General features: G+C 36.8%; 1 protein-coding gene across 10 annotated transcripts in view; it reads right to left on the reverse strand.

Moving 5' to 3' along the window:
• The window catches only part of ATP8B4 (ATPase phospholipid transporting 8B4 (putative)), a 346,626-nt gene that overhangs the window by 181,434 nt on the left and 142,372 nt on the right, over positions 1-22,820 (reverse strand). For 8 of the 10 annotated variants that reach the window (XM_069098021.1, XM_069098022.1, XM_069098023.1 and 5 more), the window contains one exon: positions 9,803-9,875. The exons of 1 other annotated variant lie outside the window; for it this stretch is intronic. In XM_069098021.1, coding sequence (XP_068954122.1) covers positions 9,803-9,875 — 73 coding nt within the window. Of the gene's footprint in view, positions 1-9,802; positions 9,876-17,178; positions 17,290-22,820 lie in introns of those variants that run through there. One more of the 10 variants, XM_069098031.1, reaches the window with a different exon arrangement.

Genomic DNA, 22,820 nt, shown 5'->3' on the forward strand with positions numbered 1-22,820 from the left:
ATTTCACTCTGTCTCAATTCATGCAAATCTTTCAAAGGTTCTCTGAAACCATCTCCTTCATTATTCCATTTAAATACTATAATTTGTTCAGCCATTCTTCAACAAATATTTTTGTAAATATGGGTCTTTTACCTCATTCTTTGAACTCACTGGGACACAGGTCTTGTATTATTTCTGGGTCATTTGAACATACTCCAAAATTAATTTTCAGAATGGGTCGACCAGTGTACAGGTTCACAAAGAGCATCTTAATGTATCTGTTTTCACACACCCCCTCCAGAATTTCTCTTTTTGGTCAATTTTGTGAATTTGATATTTGAGGGGAATGTCAGAGGTATTTTCATTTATATTTCTCTAATAATTAGAAATTCGGAGCACTTTTTCAGATGACCATTGATAGCTTGGCTTCTTCCTTAGAAAATTACCCGTTCATTTCCTTTAACCTTTTTTGCAATAGGGGAATGGCTCTCCTCACAAATGTGAATTATTTCCATCTTGGAAATGAAACTCTTATCAGAAAATTTTTCTGCAAAGATTTTTTTCCGACATTTAGGGGCGGAGTCAAGAGGGCAGAGTAGAAGCAGGACCTCTGCCCAGCTCCAGCTTCCACCTTCCCCAATCCATGTAAAAAGGGGACTCTACAAAAACTATGTCACAAAATGACATAGAGAAGCTAACCTCCCGCTAAGGACACCCCAGCAGGCCGGCAGGAATCAGCCAGCACAGCGCTCTAGGAGCCGAGCCCAGGCCATTGGGAGCCAGAGATTTTAGCCCCAGGGTACGCCTGACCAGCCACCAGCCAGAGGGACTCCACATCAGCAGCAGCTGTGGCCATGTCCAGATTTATCAACACAAAGAACCTAAGGACAAAGTGAGAGGTCAGTGCAGTCTGGACTTTGGGACCAGTAGTTGGGAGTGTGTCAGCTTCTGCCCCCAGGACGAGAAGCCGCTGAGACACCTGGCACAGCCAACACCAGGTGGCAGCTTCAGCTCCTGGCCTACAGACTGTAGGAGGACCAAGTGACCAGTCTGAGGGGTAATCGCTCTTGCTTTAACCTGCTTGGATCTGGATTGCAGTCTAGGGTGGAGGTCCTGGGGTGTGTGTCCAGCTTGCCAGAGCATGTGGACACCTCAGAGAGGGCGCCCATATAATACCTCCAGCAGCTGAGAAAACCCCAGCATTTGGGACTAAAGCTCCCCTGTCTGGTGGCAGAGTACTACTGTGGCAAAAAGCCCAGGGTTCGAGTAACTGAGGGGCGACATGAAGAGACAAAGGAAACAAAGCAGACAGAAGATTCCAACATTAGACTCCTATTTTGGGGACAAAAAGGAACAAAGCATGAGACAGGAGGAAAACAGTGAAGTCAGAACTCCTGCACCAAAAGCTTCAAAGAAAAATATGAGCTGGTTACAGGTCATAGAAGACCTTAAGAAGCAGATAAGAGAAGTGGAGGGAAAATTGGGAAGAGAAATGAAAATGATGAAAGAAAATTGTGAAATGAGAGTCAACAGCCTGAATGAGGAAAATAACACCTTAAAAAACAGACTAACTCAAATGGCAAAAGAGGCTCAAAAAGGCAGTGAGGAGAGGAATGTCTTAAAAAGCTGAATTTGCCAGATGGGAAAAGAATCTCAAAAGCTCAATGAATTGAATCTTTCCCTTTCATTTAGATTGGAGCAAAGGGGAGCTAGTGACTAGGAGAAATCAAGATGATGTTAAACAGATCCAAAGAAATGAAAGAATATAAGGCAATGTCAAATATCTCATGGGAAAAACCACTGACTTGAAAAATAGATCCAAGAGAGATAATTTAAAAATTATTGGAATACCTGAAAGCCATGATCAAAGTAAGAACCTAGAAATCATCCTCCAGGAAGTTCTCAAAGAAAACTGCCCTGATGTTTTAGAACCAGAGGGCAAAATAAAGGTTGAAAGAATCCACCAATCACGTCCTGAAAAAAGATCCCAAAAAGAAAACTCCTAGGAATATTATAGCCAGGTTCCAAAATTCCCAGATCAAGGAGAGAATATTATGAGCAGCCAGGAAGAAACAATTTGAATATTGTAGAAACACAATCAGGATAACACAGGATCTGGCAGCTTCTACACTGAGGGATCTATGGACTTGGAATAGGATATTCCAAAGGGCAGAAGAGCTGGGATTAAAACCAAGAATCACTTACCCAGAAAAACTAAGTATCATGTTCCAGGGGAAAATATGGTCATTCAGTGGAATAGAGGACTTTCAAGCATTCTTGATGAAAAAAACAGAGTTGAACAGAAAATTTGACATTCAGATACAAGAAGCAAGAGAAGCTTGAGAAGGTAAACAGGGAAAAGAAATCATAAGGAACTTATCAAAGTTGAACTATTAACATTCCTACATGGAAAAAATATAATTGTAACTGATGAAACTTTTCTCAGTATGAAAATAGTTCAAGGGAATATAAATTAAATATATATCCAAGGGTATATGGGCATATGAATACATATGTGAATGTGTGTATATATGCTTACAGGTATACATAGATAGAGGGCACAGGACCAATTTAATAGGAAGGGATGATACTTAAAAGGGGAAATTAAGAGGTGAGAGAGGAATATAATGAAAGGAGATGGGGAGAGACAGAATGGGGTAAACTATCTCATAAGGAAGAGACAAGGGAAAAGGGTAACAATGGAGGGGAAGTATAGGAAGGCAAAAGGGTATGGGTCAACCTTATTCTCACTGAATTTGGCTCAGGGAGGGAATGAAATACACACTGAATAGGGTATCTCACCCTATAGGAGAGTAGGGGGAAGGGGATGAGAGGGGGGATGATGGAAGGGAGGGCAGGCTGGGGGGGGGGGGGAAGTTAGAAGCACTCACTTTTGAAGAGGGACGGGATCAAAGCAGAGAATAGAACAAGTGGGTGGTGGGATAGGAGGGAGGGAAATATAGTCAGTCTTTTACAATATATCTTCTATGTTAGTGTTTTGCATTAGCTACACATGCACAACCTATACTGAACTGCTTATCTTCCCAGTAAGGGTGGGTGACAAGGGAGGAAGGGAATGAATCTGGAATTCAAAGATTTAAAATCAAATGTTTAAAATTTTATGTATATATATACATATATATATACTATTATTAATACTATCTTACATGTAATTGGGAAAGAAGATATACAGGCACTGAGGCATAGAAGATCCACCATGCCCTACTGAAAAAGTCTAAGGGGGTATGGGAGAAGATATGGGAGAGACCAGATTGGAGGAGGGGATAGCCTGTGGGACTGCTATTCTGGAGTGGTGGGTAGGAGAAAAACGGGGAGAAAATTTATAACTCAAAATCTGGTGGAAATTAATGATGTAAATCAGAAGTTAATAAAGCATTTGAAAAAAAAATCTTTTCCCCCAGTTATCTGTTTCCCTTCTACTTTTAGTTGTACTCACATTACTTGTACAAAACCTTTTTAATCTTTTATGATATTATTATTGATTTTTTCTCTTATGATCCTCTCTATGTACAAGTACTAAGTGCTTTTTTACAAATATTATCTCTCACTTGATCTTCACAATAACCCGGCGAGGTAGATACAATTATCATTCCAATTTTATAATTGAAGAAACCGAAGCAAAAAAGAGGTTAAGTGACTTTCCCAGGGTCACACAGCTAGGAAATGTCTGGAGCCAGATCTGAATTCAGGTGTCCCTGACTCCAAGTTCAACACTCTATCTACTGCAACACCCACAAAGTTATATATCTATTTGGAATATATTTTGGCATACAGCATGAGATGTTTGTTTATAATTTGTTTTTGCTTTCTAGTTTTCTGAGTATTTTTTTGTAAATATAATGTCCCATTGTCTTCAATAAGTAAAAAATTGGTCACTGTAAAGGCTTTTAGTCAAAAAGGCATTATCATGTATGTGTCAAAATTATACAAGATTCTTTAAAAGCTATAAAAACAAAGAATGTTATCTGAGGGGTCTCTGGTCATTAATATCAAGCAAGGGATAAAACAGAGAGATGTGTGCTTGCTACTTTTATGGAGAAGCTTCATTGAAAATCACAAACCAAAGACTCTCTATAGGTGATAAAGACATCCAGATGCTTCCATTTTTAGGTGGCATTTTGCTGGTTGAATCAATTCCAAAAACACTGCAGAAACTCCTAAATGAGATCTAAAATTACTCCAAGAAAAATAACCTAACAAATCACACAAGGGGAGGGGGAAGTATATAAAGAGTATATATTGTCCAGAGTGAATGTTATATGAGGATAAATGGGCAGCTTATAAAGTTTGCTCATTGATAGATATATAGCTAGATTATAGATACCATGGGATTTTAAAAGTCTCTGTTCTATGTTTTTAGCACAAAATCTGTCAGAGACAACTTATTAATTTTTTAAACATTGGATGAATTTGGGGGTTTTTGATTTGCTTAATTGTTAATATCACTGGCACACCTTTGGAAAAGTGTTTCTTTTCCTGAAAACTAAAGAGTTCCTTCAAAATTAAACAAATGGTCACACCTCCTTTGATTTAATAAATGATAAATTAGAGGGTGATTCCTTTGAATAAACAAAGGACAATACCTCTTTGCCCATTTCCTCTAAGGATTCCTCTTTCAATCTAATCAAAAGTGAACAGATAACTCTCTTAATTAAACAAAGACATTGCCATTCTGATTCTGTTACCATAAACAAGATTAAGTGTTTTAGTTTCACAGAATTAAGGCACTGTCCAAACTGGATTACATTTACTATTGAAGATTAGGTCTTTGTTTCAAATGTATCCAAAAGACTTTATGAACTAGGGCATTGCTTCCTTGGAATTTTATTAAGTACAGATATGGTTTTTCATTCAGGTGAGACCAAGAACTTTAACCTAAAATACTATGAAAATATTGTTTCTTAATATTTCTGGAAACAAAAAGACGAGTTAGCACAATATGCTTCCCTAATACATATATGTGTGTAAATATACACAAAATATTTCCATACTAGATAGCTATAGAGAAGAAAGAGACAGAAACTGAGAGAAAATATCTTGGATAACCACTGTGAGTGGGCAATGAGTTGAGCATAGAATTGAAGAGGAGAACTCCAGTGGACTGGATAGCTTTTAGGAAATCATCAAGTTCCTCCAATGACCCTAAGCTTCCCCTTGAATCAATCTGTTTTTAATGTCAATATTTTTCCAGTAATATTATTTATCTGCGTCCTAGAACACTACAGACTCTGAAGAATAGAAATAGATCACCCAAAAGACAATGAAGATATATATGGTGGGCATGGTTAGGCTTAACTTGTTGCAAACAAAGCATCACACAGGAGAAGCAATATAAAGAATATCTACCCAAAAAGTACCATCAAACAACAAAATGGCCTGGTCACCTGGTTGAAGGGAGAGATAAATTAAAAGGTCCTCAATACATGGGATAACTCCCTGGTGTTGAACTAACAAGTACACATAGACAAGATCTTTCAAGGAAAGGCAAGCATGGATAGGTTGTGACTTGCATAACTAAAGGAAATATCCATAAATCCATTTGAGTAAGGCCTCAATTATCCAGAACTGTTTTTTAAAATTAGGTTATCCACATTAAGTAAATTTCTATTTTAACTAGAGTTAAGTCATTTTTGTCTTTGTGTCTTTAGCACTTAGTAAATTGTCTGGCACATAGTAGGCACTTAATAAATTCTTGTTGACTTACTGATCAACTTTGCAGCTATGTTGCAGAGTGGATAGAGTGCCAGGCCTGGAGAAAGGAAGATTCATCTTCCTGAGTTCAAATCGAACCTCAAATACTCACTAGATGGATGACCCTTGGAAAGTCACTTAACCCAGTTTGCCTCTCTTTCCTCAACTATAAAATGAACTAAAGAAGAAAATTGCAAACCACTCCAGTGTCTTTGTAAAGAAAACTGCAAATGGGGTAATGAAGAATTGGAGACTAAACAAATGGATCTGTTTACCCCCTTTAAGCCTCAAAACATTCTTTTTAAAAAATAAATCTTTTCAAGAGAAATATTTTTATGCTCTAGCATTTGAGAATTTAAAATAAATTTAATCTTTCTTAATAATTAATGATTATTATTACAACCATCAATTAGTGCCATAATACAATGATATTCAGGAATAATAAAAATAGGGGGCATTGATTTAGTGCTTTTAAGATTTTAAAATCACTTCGTGTAAATTATCTTATTTGATCCCCAAAACAATCCTTTGAGGTAGTTACTATATGTATTGTCATCCTCACTTTACAGATGAAGAAACTGAGGCTCCAAATGGCTAGGTGGCATACGCATGATCATATAGCTAGGAAGTAGAAGAGGAGAAATTTAAATCTAAACCTTTCCTAACTCTAGGTTCAGTGCCCTTCCAATATACTATGATCCTCAGAGACTCTAGGAATGTATGCCTAGTGTTGTTTGCCCCTAAAACTAAGCGGCTCTAGACTGCAGTGCTTTTTTTTATTTCACATGCTTGCTTTTTACAGTCTCTCTTCTTCCTCTTTTTCTGTCAAGTTTTCAGCTGTAATTTCTTGTTTTTGTTCATCTACCTATCCCAAGTAAGAATACCTACCAACACTAATTTGCTGCTTCTAATCTACTGTATGCTAAAAAGCAAACCACTGGCTTTTTGGGGGGAGGAGGGGGCATTGTATCTAAAAGCTCTAAGCAAGTGTCTAAGAGGCTCATTTACCAGTAAATTATTTTGTTTAGTCATTTTTCCATCATGTCCAATTCTTTGTTACCTCTTTTGGGGCTTTCTTGGCAAAGATACTAGAGTAATTTGCCATTTCCTTTTCCAGCACATTTTACAGATGAGGAAACTGAAGGAAACAGAGTTAAGTGACTTGCTCAAGGTCGTCCAGCTACAAAGTATCTGAGGTCAGATTTGAATTCATAAATATGTCTTCCTGCTCCAGACCTGGCACTCTATTGTGCCTAGAACACCACCACTAAATTATTGACTCTCTGATAATTCTTTTGGTTCTTCAGAAGTCTCTTTACTTATTTCTTCATTCTCAGTTATGTTCCAAGTAGCTGAAGTTGACATTACCTGACTTCTTGATAAGTAGGATATATGTGTGTGTGTGTGTGTGTGTGTGTGTGTGTTTCCTTCAGAGTGTACAGGTATCCTGTAGACTAATTCATTCAGAGATTGAATAGGAAAACCAAATATACATGAACTATGTTTTGATAAGGGTAAAATTTTCCTTAAAATGAATGTTATTATTCTTATGTGTTGTTTTTATTATGTCCCAGGCCTAGGGTTTTTTTGGTAGGGAGACATTTTTTAAAGTACAATAGAAAATATTATTTGATAGGCAAATATTTGCTTCACACATAATTTTTCATAAATTTCCTAATGCATGTAGACTGCAACATGTTATAAAGGAATTATGAAGGAGAAGTAGAATAAAAAATACCCTCAAAGAAATGTTTGATTGAGAAATATAAACTGGCCACAGGACAAGAGCAAAGGATGGAGAGTCAATGGGCTTCCCTGTTATTTCTTGTGATGCTAAGAGAAAATGAGAAAGGACTCTAATATGCTAGGTATATTCCCTTGTGTCAAACAACACAGAAGAGAATGGCATAAGATGGCAGGCACAGATGGGCTGTGATATACATCACTGGCTGGAAGGCCCATGTGGATAAAATACTAGTTGCATTTGCGTCGTTTTGAGTATTTTATGTATAAGTAAATAAATATGAGAAGCTGGATTTTCAATCTTCTATTTGCATTCCTTATTTTCCTCTATTTAAACTGACCTCCAGGGAAATATATTTTGGGGAATTGTTATTTCAATTTTCTTGAGCCAAGTTTTCCAGATATAAATGTTAATATGTTTTAAGGCCAACAGCAGATTGGGCATTTAAGCTTCAGCAATTATTGTTCAGTCATTTTTCAGTCATTTCCAACTCTTCATGACCTCATTTGGGGTTTTCTTGCCAAAGATACTGGAGTAGTTTGCCATTTCCTTCTCTAGCTCATTTTACAGATGAGGAAACTGAGACAAACAGGGTTAAATAACTTGCCTAGGGTCACACAGCTAATAAGTTTCTGAGATCATATTTGAACTCAGGAAAAGGAGTACTCCTGACTCTAGGCCTGGCACTGTTTCCACTGTGCCACTTAGCTGCGCAATTGATCAATAAGTCAATAAGAACTTAAGTGTGCTATGTACCAGTCGCACAGCCAGTAAGTATCTGGGGCAAGTAAGTGTCTGTCTAACTCCAGACCCAGCACTCTATCCACTGTGTCCCCCCTAGCCATCTGAAGCTTCAGTATGCTTGCTCTATGCAGCAAAATCTTATTAATTGTTAGTTAAGATTCCATTACGCCAATAAAGGAATGATCTATGATTTGATTCTGTGAGGCACTACCAAGATGGAAAACTCTTCACCACAATAACCCATATAAGTTAGTAAATTAGTCCTCAGTTAATTGTATGAGGCACCTACAGGTCAAGGTACTTGCCCAGGACACTGCTAATGTCAGTGGTAATATTTGAACCCAGGTCTTTCTGATTCCAAGCCCAACATTTGAACTCTATGCTGTGCTCACTCTAGGAGGTTATTATTTCAGTATTAATACTTATCAATTATAATCAATACTTGTTAATTACATTAATTTAAACAAAGACTGAGCTGCCGTTTATCTTTAACTGACAGTTTCTTCCTTTACACTGCAGATTAATATTATAACCAGAATACTGGGGTTGGTAAGTTAAAATATTTGAAAACAAACCGTTTTGAAGTACCCATCTTTTTTTACTTACGGGCTCTCCTGTGGACTTCTACAAAGCAGTGGTTTAGTGGTTTAGCCTAGTTTGAGTTAATATATTAACTTAGACATGAGAAAAGTAGGATAGCAGAGTGATAGAGATCTGGCCTCTATTCAGGATCATTTTATTTCAAGTACCTCCTCTTGATAGATCCTGTTCATGTGGTTTATTAAAATCGCTTAATCTCTTAGGGTTCTAGGCAGCTCTTTAAGACTACAAATTACAGTTCTGGCCATATCTGTTGGTGGAGAAAGTTTCCCATAGGGAGTTTCTGACACCAATAAAATAATAGGCTTAGTTTATTTTTAATTCACTTTAAAAGTAGTTAAGCTATATTCATTTTTAAGTATTCTATAATTCAACATTTTTCACTATATCAAATTAATATTCCCCCAATAACTCTAAATGAATAAAGATCTATATTTACAAATATAATATTTAAGTCTCTATAATCAAATACTTAAATGGAGCCTCGAACTCATTGATTTGGATGGTTTGAGGCAAGGTAGCACAGTAGATAGGACATGACAGAGTTAGCTCAGGATTCAAATCCCAGTTCAGACATATATGCATAAAATCCTGAACAAGACACTCTGTGCCTTGGTTTCCTCATTTGTAAAAATGAAAGGGTTGGACTTTATGGCCTCAAAGGTCCTTTTTAGGTCTAATCTATGATCCTATGATCCTCCCATGCTCCAATGGTACAGACTACAACCCATCTATGCCTGTCCAACTGTGCTTCTTTTAGTCTATGTACTCCCATAAGTTTGCCACAGGGCATCCACAGGATGCACTAAAGACATTCTTCATTTTCTTAAAACACCCCAAGGATGCCAGCAGAATACTCAGGCTGTCTACCTATCATCCCTTTCTCTTGTCACGTAACCAGCTTGTCTTCTTTTCCTATCATATACTTCTGTACATATACTATAAATACTTATATATTACATATACATACTATCTTAATTTTCTGAAATACATAATTTAAAGAAAATGAAATTAATTACTCACAGCAACAAACTGGTTATTTTCTAGTTTAATGATGTCTCCTGCCTTCACATTCATCCATTTTTCACTCTGCAATCTATAGACAAACATAAAATCAATGGGTATTTTTTTTTCAAGAACTTTGGGCAGTAGCAAGCCTGTAGTCTTAGACCATATACTAACAATATAGCATCAAGTTACAAAAGAACAAAGACAGGAGATGTTCTCCCGGGAAAAACAGTCTGCAGCTTTATAAAATAAGTAACGTTATGACAACACATTGACTAGCATTTATAACACACTCTTCAATTTGGTATGAACACTAAAAAAATGGATAAGAAATTCAGCTTCTAAGATTATTTTCAACCCCCCCCCCAATCTAGAGATATCAGTCCCATTATTATAGAAGATGCTTAACCAGAGGCAAAGAAAGGAGGACCAGGGAAAGGTATGTAGAAACATCATGGAAAAGAAAAGAAAAATAAGGGAATTTTTTTTAATTAGTGACAAAAGAAACCTTACAAAAGAGAATCTGTGTAATTCAGTGAGCAGGTTTGGAATACTAGATTTATTAGACTTGAAAAACCTAGGTTCAACTTCTAAATACATGGCACCACCCTCCTCAAATAAACTCCAGTGACTCCCTTTCACCTCCAGGATCAAATACAAAATCCTCTGCTTGGCATTCAAAGCCTCTCATGACCTAGCCCCCTCAAACCTTTCTGTCTTCTTATACCTTATTCCCTGACACACTCCATCTCTTAGCTCAGGGAATTTTCAGTGCCTGTCCCAAATGCCTGGAATGCTCTCCCTTCTCTATCTTCTGACTTCTCTGACTTCCTTCAAGTCTCAACTAAAATCCCATTTTCTGTTGATTTTCAGTCATCGTTCAGTCTTATCTGACTCTTCGTGAGCCCATTTTGGGTTTTCTTGGGAGAGATATTGGAGTGGTTTGCCATTTCCTTCTCCATCTCATTTTACAGATGAGGAAACTGAAGCAAATAGCATTAAGTGACTGCGCCAGGGTCACACAACTAATAAGTGTCTGAGGCCAGACTTAAACTCACAAAGACAAGTCTTCCAGACTCCAGGACCAGTGCTCTATCCACTGCACCACCCAGCTGCCCCCATTTTCTGTAGGGGATCTTTCTCAAATCCTCTTAAATCCAGTGCCTTTTTAATTTGTTTCCTATTTATAGCTTGTTTGTATATGTGTGCTTTCTTTATTATCATCCTTGCTAGATTTTGAGCCCCTTAAGGACAGGTACTGTCTTTTGCCTCTTTTTGTACCCCCAGAGATCAGCACAGTGCTTGGCACCTAGTAGGCACTGAATAGATGTTTAGGGACTCAATCTGTCCATTTGATCCAACAAACATTTAAGTACCTACGAGGTATAAGGTGTTGTGTTAGGTGTTGGGATTCAAGAGCAAAAACAAAACAGTCCTTACTCTCATTGAATTTACATACTAACACTGATTAAATGTGTGACCATGAGAAAAATCACTTAATGATTTACTCTGCACCTGTTCTTCAGTTGTAAAACAGGGCTATTAATACTCCCATTATGTACTGAATCAAGTGGTTTTTGCAAGGATCCAATGATAAGAGGTGTAGGAAAGTGCTTTCAGCACATTAAATGAGAACAATTTTTAAAATGAATTTTTATCTATTCAAAGATTCAAATGGATCTGTGATCTCCTTGCTTCCAATGCTCCCAGCAAAGATTCAAATCAAAATTTATCTATGCCTGCCTGAAGAGACATTATCATTGAATATTAAGGATACATAACATATGGGTCGGCTAGATGGCACAGTGAATTAGAGCACCGGCCCTGGAGTCAGGAGGACCTGAGTTCAAATCAAAACCAACTTAACACTTACTTAGCCATGTGACCTTGGGCAGGTCACTTAACCCTAACTGCCCTGCCTTCTCCCCTCCAAAAAGAAAAAAAGGATACATAACATCATAAATCTAGAGCTGGAAAGAATCTTGGAGACCAATTTACCCAACTCTTTCAACTTACAAGTGAAGAAAATGAGTTAAGTGTTTTTGCCCAACATTACACAGGTAAGAACCAAAGCAGAACTTGAACTCAGACCAAAAGCTTGTGTCTTTTTCACTACACTACACTGCTGGTGGTTCTTTCTCATCAATTAATGGGTGAGTCAAAAACAAGCTGTAAAGTAAAAATTGTAAAAGCAAATTCAAACTGACCATGAAGACTTTAGAAAGCATTCAGGCATTAAAAACAGTTATACTGATATCTTTTGTTTTTATATCATTGAGATTAGATCACCCCTGTATCCTTGAATTAAAAAAAAAGGAATAAGAGAAGGTAATGAATTCAAGAAGTTAATCAATATATTTTTTTAAAGCCCTGATATTATTTGCAGGGTTTCACACTCTGGACCAACACATCTCCTCCCCCGTCACAACCCTACCTTGGCAAAGGAGCAGGGAGAGAAGTCTTTCTCATATTTCTTCTTTGGGACCAAGCTTATTCTTTACAATTTCTCGACATTCATTTTCAGTGATTTTGTGATAATTCTTTCAATTTATACTGTTACATTCTGTGCATTTTGTTGCCATGGCTCCATTTCACTTTGTATCAGTTTGTGTAAGTCTTTTCATGGTTCTCTGTTTTCATCATATTCATTGTTTCTTACTATACAATAATATTTTAAGACATTCATGTACCATAGTCTATCTGGCCATTCCTCAGTTGATGGACATCTACTTTGTTTCTGGGTTTTTCTGTTACCACAGAAATATGCCAGTATACATGCAACCTTTCTTTTTGTCATTGACCTCTGGTGTATATGTCTAACAAAGGAATCTTTGGGTTCATGGGTGTGGGCATTTTAGTCACTTCCTTTGCATAATTCCAATTTGGGAAGCATTCGCTTTTCAAATGATGGAGCCTGCCAATTTAGGGAGAGATCTCTTTTACAAGTTGAATGGGTTTTAGATGAAAGCTGAATTTTTTACACCATTAATAAAAAGAGACAAGCAACTCAAAATTGGAAACAAAATGACCACCCTGCTTTGTAGTTCATAGTTATCATGAAACTATTTTCTCCCTTAGCCAGATTCAAAAGTATTGATGAGGAGGAGTGATAAAGTCCAGTCTGTATAGGCCCCTAGATAGTATAGAAAAAGCTCCCCAAATCTGGAATGGTCCTTGCAGAGACAAGCCACCTGAAGCAAGGTATCTTGTTTCTATCACCCTTGAAATTCTCTGAAATGTAAACTGTCTGTTTTCCTATTTGAAAAGCACTCCATGCCTATGCAATTTCAAGGCAAGGAGTATATAGGGAGAGTGAGCAGAGCCCATTTTCTCAACAAGTTAAGGTAGGCAGGTTGATTTAATTGTTTAGCTTTAAAAAAAAATAACCTCATTGACTTGCTTTCTTTACAGGCTGGAAAACCGTTTTAAATATTTATACAACTGTGAAATATGCCCCACACTATCAGCCTGCTGGGTCATTTGGCTTAAATGCCAAAAGAGTTTTTCTTTAATATGGCTCCAAGTACATGTTGTTCTGGAAAGTTTTCAATTGTAGCATTTTCATCTGAAGCCAAAATTTGAATATTCCAATGCCATACTTGGCTGCATTTTATCTTCCTTGAAGGGCAAAGGGAGAACTTACAGTATGCAGCTTACATTTATTCCTACAGGTAAGGTCAAGGAGTATTGACTCATTTCCGGAGAGAATAACTCTGCAGTCACTTTAATACCATTACTCAGATATATCTGTGAAATGAAGTAATTATGGAAAATGATAGAGGTGGAAACTATACTTTTATTAGAAATAATGCTGATCCTGAATTATTCTAGCTTTGCAGGGATAAACCTTTTCTGTGTCCTGGATCCCTTAGTCAGTCTAGAGAAGTCTATGGACCTTTTCTCAGAATAATGCTGTTTTAAGTCATAATTAAAGGAAATGCTCAGTTTCAATTAGAGTTTAGTGAAAACAAAGGTGTCATTTTCCCCCAGATCCAAGTTCACATGTCCCCTGAAATCTAATCTCAGACCTCCTAGGGGATCATGGACCCCAGGCTAAGGACCAGTGCGACCTAAAGTCTACCTATATAGAACATCAACCTCCATTTGAGAACTGTCTGTGATGCTGTACAATTTTACTACCTCTCTCAAGTAGCCATAGACCACAGAAAGGAGTATATTTTACCACGACTACCCATGTAGAAAAAGCAAAGTAGGTAGCAGGAGGACTCTGACACCCCTTTGTAGATTTTAGAAATACTCGATTACTCACTAACTTTCAAAGTCTTCTGTAGTAAACTGGACTAGCTTTTCTCTAGTAAGCTGGGACTAATAACTCCAAGCTATAGGTAAGCAACACAAATGGCAGAATGGAACTTTTGACTATCAATTATTTGGGCAGAGGCTGCTATACAATGATGTTAAGTATATGTGCAGCTATGGAAGGTTTTTGTTCCAATAGTACTTATCACTAACTCAGTGTCAATCTTTTAGGTTAATCAATCAACAAGGATTTATTAAGCACTTACTATGTTCCAAGGTACCATGGAAATCACTGGAGATACAAAGTATAATCAAACAATAGCTAGTATTTATATAGCCTTTATTATGTGTCAGGCACTAAGCTAGGCACTGGGGATACAAAAGAATGAAAACCTCATTACTCCAACAAACCTACATTCTACTTGAGGGAGACCACAAGTAATTATTAAAATACACATAGCATGAATTTAAAATTAATAAATCAATGTATAACATAAATATATAGAGAATATAAATATGTACTAAATGAATACATCTACATTATACAAAGTAGTTAAATGCAAGGTAATTTATGAGGAAGGGCACTAGCAAGTGAGAGGATCAAGAAAGGCTTCATGAAGAATATAACACCGGGGCTGCCTCTTTAAGGAGGACAAGGGCTCCACAAGGTGGTAGTGAGGAGAGAGTATATTTCAGACATGGTAGATGGCTCAATGACAGAAGATGGAGTGTCAGGAAATAGGAAAAGAGAGAGGGTCAGGGTAGCTTGATTACAGGGCATAAGGTGGAAGACAGGTCACATGAAGTGAACAACTACAGATATTGACCAAAAGCTTAGCATTTTCAAATATCCCCATCATCGATTTGAATGATGAGCCAAAAAGCAAACTTTTTGGTCTTTGGACTAAAGACCAAATGTTCTATGTTGACATATAGCAACTATTTGGAAAACAGGATTGTGATTGACGTGAATCTTGACTAATCAAAGGAGCTGAAAGGAAGAGAAGGATGATTTAGAAAAACACACTTAGAAAATAATCTTAAAAAAAAAAAAATAAAAATTCCAGTACAATGATTTCACAGGTATAGGGAGCTCATTTTAGAGTTTTGTGGGGCATTGAGAGGTTAAGTGACTTGTCCATGGTGACATACCTAGAATATGTCAGCCAGACTTGAACCCCAAGTTCAAGATGAACCTTCTAGGCACTATATGCACTGCCTCTGATAGTACACATAGAGTGAGCAAATACATTACACAGATGAGTTAATTATGAATAAACAGAACAAAAACTCATCTAGACATTATAATAGAATATAAATTGAAGACAAACTCCATTATGTGCTACCCTTCTGTTCAATGTTTTACTGTAATAATAATTAAAATAGATAGCATTTATATGGCATTTTATAGTTAACAAAGCACTTCACAAATAGTATCTAATTTTTGCCCTCATAACAATCTCATGGCATTGTTATTATCCCCATTTTACAGATGAGAAACCCGAGGCACATAGTGGTTAAGTGACCTTGCCCATGCCATAATTAGTAAGTTTGCCTACAGACAGAGACAGCAAGAGAAAGAGGAGAAGGAAAAAAAAAGAAAAAAGGAGGAGAGGTGGGAGATTTCATGTTCATAGATACAAGAGGTATCATTGTCCTACCAAGTAATTATCATTGTACTTGCAGGTGAGAGGTAACATGGTATAATGGATATGGAGCTAGCCATTGGCTATGGAGTTGACCATTAAGCTAGAATAGCCTTAAAATTCAATCTGTACCACCTACTGGCTCTGTGACCCTGGGAAGGTAAATCACTTGACCTCTCATGTTCTAAGCAACTCTCTAAGACTAGAGATCACAGAGGAGGCCTGCATTTTCATCCATGAGTCCTGCCCCTATCTTATTTGCATGGCATTCAAATATATCTTGCCATATATCCTGATACTGAAAGATCAGAGCTCCAAAAGCATTCAAGATCACTAGTCAAGAATAGAAATTAGTTGGGATTACTTTCTTCCAAAAAATAATTAGTTGGGATACTTCTTTTTAAAAAAAATTAAAAATTAAAACCAAATAAACCTGCAGTGCCCTCAGGCAGTATTAAAAAGGCAAAAATAAAATAATAATAATAATAAGTAGAGATAAATTACTTTGAAGTCCTTCTTCCAAGTATTTCTTGTCTAGCCCTAAGATTTTATTTAGTAAGCATAAAGATTAGATTTCATCATCATCATGAAAACAAAGAAAATAGAAACTTTTTTGGCTCCGTGTGTGGTACGGCTATTCTCAGGTCACATATTTGAAAGAATCTTGTTCAGCCTATGAAGATGAAACCCCACCACAAGGATATTATACTGCAAGGCCTACTGGCTTGAGCAGAGACCTGGGAGTCACCTCCTCCTGCTTCTACTTTCACCTTTGCTGTCTCTCTTTCCTATTTCCTATGGGTCAAGGCTTTTAATCACTCTGACTCTCAATTTTCTCTTCTAGGAAATGGGATTGAGGAAAGACAAAGGGAGAACTCCAGGTAAATGCTCAGAGAGCTATTTAATACACCTAATTTCACAGCTTTGAAAGATTCTTAAACAATAGGGATCAGATTTCCATTATTGTTGTTATGGGTATGGTTATTAGATCGTTGTTTCAGGCCTAAAGTAGCTTCCTTTTAAAGGGTCAAGTTTCACAAAATTAATACTTTAAAAGGACAAACCTGCAAGTCTGCCTCTAGGCGATTAACAATGAATTCAAGGACAAGGCCCATAAAAATTTAAATTCTTGAGACACTGTAAAACATATGGAGTTTAACTGTCAGAGTATGGCAACTGGAATTACTTTAAGGAAAATACACACACACACACAAACTTCAGATGCCCTCTTAGAACCTGAAAATCTAACTTCTGAGTGGGGCAGATGAGAGACAGCTATGACACCTAATAATTTCTTGTAAACTGGTTTAGACCTGCTTAGACATGGAACATAAAATATTAAGAGCTGCTAAGTTTCTCTATAAACAAATCCAAGAAAATTAAGTTAGCATGCTCAATAGTTTCATACTACTTCCAGTGAAATGGACTTGTGGAAACATCAACCAAGAGGTTAGCTAATACAGAGGCAGAAATAAGGATGTTTACCTTAGAAAGGGTTGCCAGGCTCACTGTCTAAGGTGAAAGAAAGGGGGTTGGTAGGGGGGTCTTATTATGCCATCTTCAAGTCCTTCCTATTCTATTCTTGCATGCTCACCAGCACTATGCACTGGAGGAAAGAGATTCTCCTGAAAAAGCAACAGATATTTATTAAGCCTTTACTATGTTCAGGCAATGGAGATACAAAGAAAGACAAAAACATAGCCCCTGCCCCGAACAAGTTCATAATCTAACATGGGAGATGATATATAAATAAGTAGGCATAGACAAAAAATAGACAAAGGAAAGGAAAGGAATCTGTGAGGGGACACTTGTGAGGGAAATCTCATAGTTAGAAAGGTGTCCTACATCAGAAAGTAGAATTTGACTTATCTTAAAGGAAGCCAAGAGAAATAATAGGCAGAGATGCAAGAGCAAAGCATGGTGGACGGGCCAGTGCTAAGGCATACGGATAGGAGATCTAGTGTCCAGTTCAAGGAACTACAATTAGGCCAGTGTGGCTGCAGAGAAGGGAGAAAAGTGTAAGATCTGTAGGGTAGGAAGAGGCCATGAAATACTTTAAATACCAAACAGAGGACTGTATATTTGATCGTAGAGGTAAGAGGGAGAATAAGGATCATCAAGTAACTGGAAAAACAATATAGTATATGTGTGTGTGTATAAACATATGTGTGTGTGTGTAAAATGTATGTGTATATATATATGATGTGTGTACTTATGTGTGTATGTATATGTTATTTAATTTGTTTAGGAAACTCCCTATATGGGAACTTCTCAATGGGATAGTGGGAGAATATGGATATGAAAATAAAATGTAATTAGAAAATTTTAAAAAGAAAAAAAAGAAACTCTCATATTAGTGCAGATTCATAACTATTCTGTAATTTATCATCTTAGAGACTGGCCTAGGGCACTAAGAGATTTATTCAGAGTCACACAGCCAGTATATCAATGAGCCAGTACTTGAACCCAGGTCTTTCTGACTCCTCAGCCCACTCACTATCCATTACACCACACCATTCTTATCTTCAAGAATACTAAACAAGAAACAAAGGAGTCCAGATATTTGACCTTCCATAGCTATCTTATTTTTTTTTCTTTAGTCATATGTCCAAATCTATAAAGAGCATTTAGCATTCTACAATTTGAGTTTTAGAAAGCTGGAGAGGGAAGGGCATTCTTTTGCTTGTACAGAATCTTTAAAATCGAGATAGTTAATAAATGATAATATGTTTCTGAGCCATTGACTTGATCTGTATCCTCATTCCTCAGAATTTTTTTAAGAACCTATCTTTTCCTTTTTATTTATGGAAGTGCTTAATAAATACTTCATCTATTTACATATCTAAATTGATACATTGTATATGTTGGAACAGAAGACATTGCAAAGCACTGAAGGTAGTCAGACATGCAGACATATGTTCGAGACTAAGAAGTTCTAAGGACAGATTGAAATCATGACAGCCCAACACAAATATTTAAGAGATGACAGCAGTTTCTGGGTTTTTTTTTTCATTCACATAGATATCAGAGGCATATGATAGGAAACCATAGCATTTAGCTCTATCCCCTAATAATATCCTGATGTACAGTAATGTATCATTTCCCCATTTCCTAGTCATAGGATCACAGATTGAGAGCCAGACATAACCTTAGAAATCATCTAGTCCAACTCCTTCATTTTACAGCTGAGGAAACTGAGGAAACATGACTTAAAATACTTACCCTAAGTTACACCACTGGTAACTGGCAAAGCCAGGATCTGAATTCACATCATTTGCCTCTTTAAGTCCAGTGTTTTTTCCTATTGAACCACACTGAGACAAATCAAGAATCAATATAATTCTTTAGATCATTGGATTCCATTTGTTTTACACATTTTAATTGCCAAGTTTGAAGAATTTGAAAGCTTGCTTTCTTTCATTTTTTAAATCAGACTAAGTGCTTGAAAGAAAAGTAGAAGAGCTAATGAAGACTTTATATGAGGTTCAATAAATGAGTTCCTGGACAAATATGATCCAGATTTATTCTTTTGATGTTCTATGTGACAGGCATTATGCCAAGCACTAGAGATACAAAGAGAAAAAAAGGAACAATCCCTGCTCTCAAGGGGCTTACAACATACTGGGGAAGACAGCATAAACTTTGCTAAGTAAATATGAAATGTCTATAAAGTGATTTCATGGAAGTGCTAGAAAGGATTTGCTAGAAAGCAAAAAATTGCTCTTTTTTGGGAAACTTTAGAACAGTGGGTAGAGCACTGGCTCTCATCAGTAAGACTCATCTTCCTGAGTTCAAATCCACCCCCAGGCATTTAACAATCTATGTTACCCTGGGTAAGTCACTTAACCCTATTTATCTCAGTTTTCTCATCTGTAAAATGAGCTGGAGAAGGAAATGGCAGATCACTCCGTATCTTTGCCAAGAAAACCCCCAATGGTGTCATGAAGAGTCAGACATGACTGAAACAACTCAACAACAAGCAACAAAAATAGAATTATCATCACATAGTATTTAGAAAAAAAGAAGGAAGCCAGGAGAAATAATAGGCAGACATGAGAGAGCAAAGCATTTCAGGCATGGCAAACAACCAGTGCTAAGGCACAGATGGAAGATCTAGTGTCCAGTTCAAGGAACTACAATTAGGCTGCACAGAAGGGAGAAAAGTATAAGATCTGTAGGGTAGGAAGAGGCCATGAAATACTGTAAATACCAAACAGAGGACTGTATTCTTTCATACATAGTTAAAATGAGATAAGCCAATCTGGGCTACTGGTTACCCCTGAAGATGCCCCAAGCTTTCCTACCTCTGCTGTACAGAAACAGACCAATAGAACATAGGATCGTGTTGTTCTCCATGTCTGTAATGCCTCTCCTGATTCTCACCCTTCATCTCTACCTGTGTACATTCTACCCATCCTTAGAGGTCCAGCTCACATCACCTTCTACATGAAGAATTCTTCCCAAATGAAGTGACCTCTTCCCCCATATGATTTCACAGTACTCTGTACCCCTGTTATACAAGAACTAAACTCCTAACATGTAAGAAATGATTCTTTTTTCATGCTTGTATCATCGTGTCTAGCACAGAGTCCAGGAACATAGCATATATTTAATGAAAACTTGCTGATTAATTAATTGAGCCTAATTTATATTCCAAGTCACATCACAAACACACCTATGGGCCACATATCACACTACTACACCGAACTATGACACCCAGAGAATAATTAACAATTGCAGATCACCATAGGAGGGCTGCCTTTTGCTCATACTACTTTCTGCTTTCCCCTGGAGTTTTCTACCCCAGAACTAACTATCCTGTCATCAAGGCCATATCTGTACATCTTATCCATTAGGATTTAAAACAGAATTTTTAAAATTAATTGCTAAAAATCCAATTTGCTCCCTCTGTCTAGAGCATTCAGTCCCCATATTGATCCTGACAGAAAAAAAATTAGTTTAATCAAGAATGAACTGTTCTTGATGAAAGTATGTTGGCTCTTGGTGATCATCACTTCCCTTTTGCTTTAAAATTTTTAAATTTTTCCAGGAATGAAAGTCCAGCTCAATCTTGTCGTTAAGTCATTTTTTATTCATGTCCAACTTTCTATAACCCCATTTGGGGTTTTCTTGACAGAAATACTAGAGTGGTTTGCTTTTCCTTCTCCACCTCATTTTACAGATGAAGCACTGAGGCAAACAGGGTTAAGTGACTTGCCCAGGGTCACACAACTAGTAAGTATCTGAAACCAGTTTTGAACTCAAGAAGATAAGTTTTCCTGACTCCAGGCCTGGCACTCTACCCATTGTGATACCTCCCTGCCCTTTGAAGAATTTACCCTCTTCCCTTTAAAAAGAAAAATGGAACCACATTTCCCTATCTCTTGTAATTTTCCAAAGACCATAAAGTACCATATAAATCTTAGCTATTAAAGTTGAATAGAAGTGACTTAGTAATCATATTGACTAGTTTGGGGTTTTTTTTAATCCTTTTGGCATCCAAAAGTTCATCTAGACCTGATCATTTGAATTCATAAAAAGTAGCTAAGTTCTCTCTTACTATATCCTCATTTATCTTGGTTTTCAACTCCTTTTTAATCATTTTTGTTCTATCCTTACCAATACAAAAATTATTGTTTTCAATAGAACAGACTCAAAATGAGAGTTGAATAGTTCTGCCTTCTCTGTCATCTCTTATTATTGTCTCATCCACCTAAGCAGTAGTTCTTTTCTTCTCCACTATTGCTTGGGGGTTGGGACCAGGGGGATCCTTTTCATTGTCTCTAATATTCAATCTGTTTCAACTTATTCTGAGTTTTGACAAAGCTAATATTATTTTTATAGGGTTGGGTTACCCTTTTGTTTTTAATCCTCAATTACATGTAATTATTTTCATCTTTTGAACTTACCTTTATAAAATCAAGATTGGCCAGTGATTCCCACTAGCATCCACATCTGTCTCTTACAGATGTAGAAGTCTAGGGAAAATCCTCTGTTCTTCCTCATCAAAAGTTTGTCTGTCTGTGTCATCAGACCTTTCTTGAGACTCCCTGATACCTCTTGGACTGACTTTCCTAATTTTAGAGCATAGAGTCCTAACTATCCTTTTTCTGAACTTTGAAATCTACTCTCCCAGTCAAAATAATTTCAAAATGGATAGGTGACATAAATATTAAAGATCACATCATATTTTTAAATGGAAAATAATATCAAGCATATTTCATAGCTATGGCTAGGGGAAGAGTTCTTAATGAAACAAACGGTAGATACAATCACATAAGATGAAATAGATTTTCTTCAATTACATTAAATTAAGAGGTCTTATTATAAACAAAATTGATGCAACTGGGATAAAAAAGACTATATATTTTTTAATATGGAAATACATATAAAACCTATGTAAATTTTCTCCCCTAATCCATCCCTTTTCTTTTTGCTATCACAGGCCTTATAAACTCATCATCTATAGAATCTCTCTCCAGCATTTAAAAAAGAGTTGAGAAAAGAGTCAATGAGAAAATAAGAGCATCAATGTTAGGTTATCTTAACCCTTTGGAAGTTTTTCCCTTACAAATAACCCAGCAAATGACACAAATTTTATGATAAAATTATTTAGGGGCAGGAAGGGGAGAAGGAAATGAATTACTTGTTGAGTCTTATAGAAAGAATTTTTTTTACTTCAACCAAAGGATTCCTTTTAATTATCACACTTTATTTTATAAAATCAAATGAGAGATTTCTCATTACTAAATACACAAAGCAAAGGTTATAAAATCAAGTTCAACTTTTAAAACACAGTACCCAGAGAGTTCCATTCCCTGATGATGGGAAAAGTCTGACCTGCTATGGTTCTAATACACAGGAGGCTTACCTTAGTTTAGCCATTAGTTAGCCCTAGTGAGATTCTTAACCAATTATCTGTCTAGGCCACATCAAGAGAGAGCTGAATGTTTGTCAAACAAGAAAGAGAAGGAAGAAGAAGGAGGAAGAAGTGGAGGAAGAAGAAGAGGAGGAGGAGAAAGAGGAGAAGGGGAAGGAGGAAAAGTAGTAGTGGTAGTAGTGGTAGTAGTAGTAGTAGTGGTAGTAGTAGTAGTAGTAGTAGTAGTAGTAGTAGTAGTAGTAGTAGT

Source organism: Petaurus breviceps, unplaced genomic scaffold (genome assembly GCF_028583685.1).
Source record: "Petaurus breviceps papuanus isolate PSGF00001 unplaced genomic scaffold, PetGlider_PUasm1.0 37, whole genome shotgun sequence".
In the NCBI taxonomy this organism is placed as follows: Eukaryota; Metazoa; Chordata; class Mammalia; order Diprotodontia; family Petauridae; genus Petaurus; species Petaurus breviceps.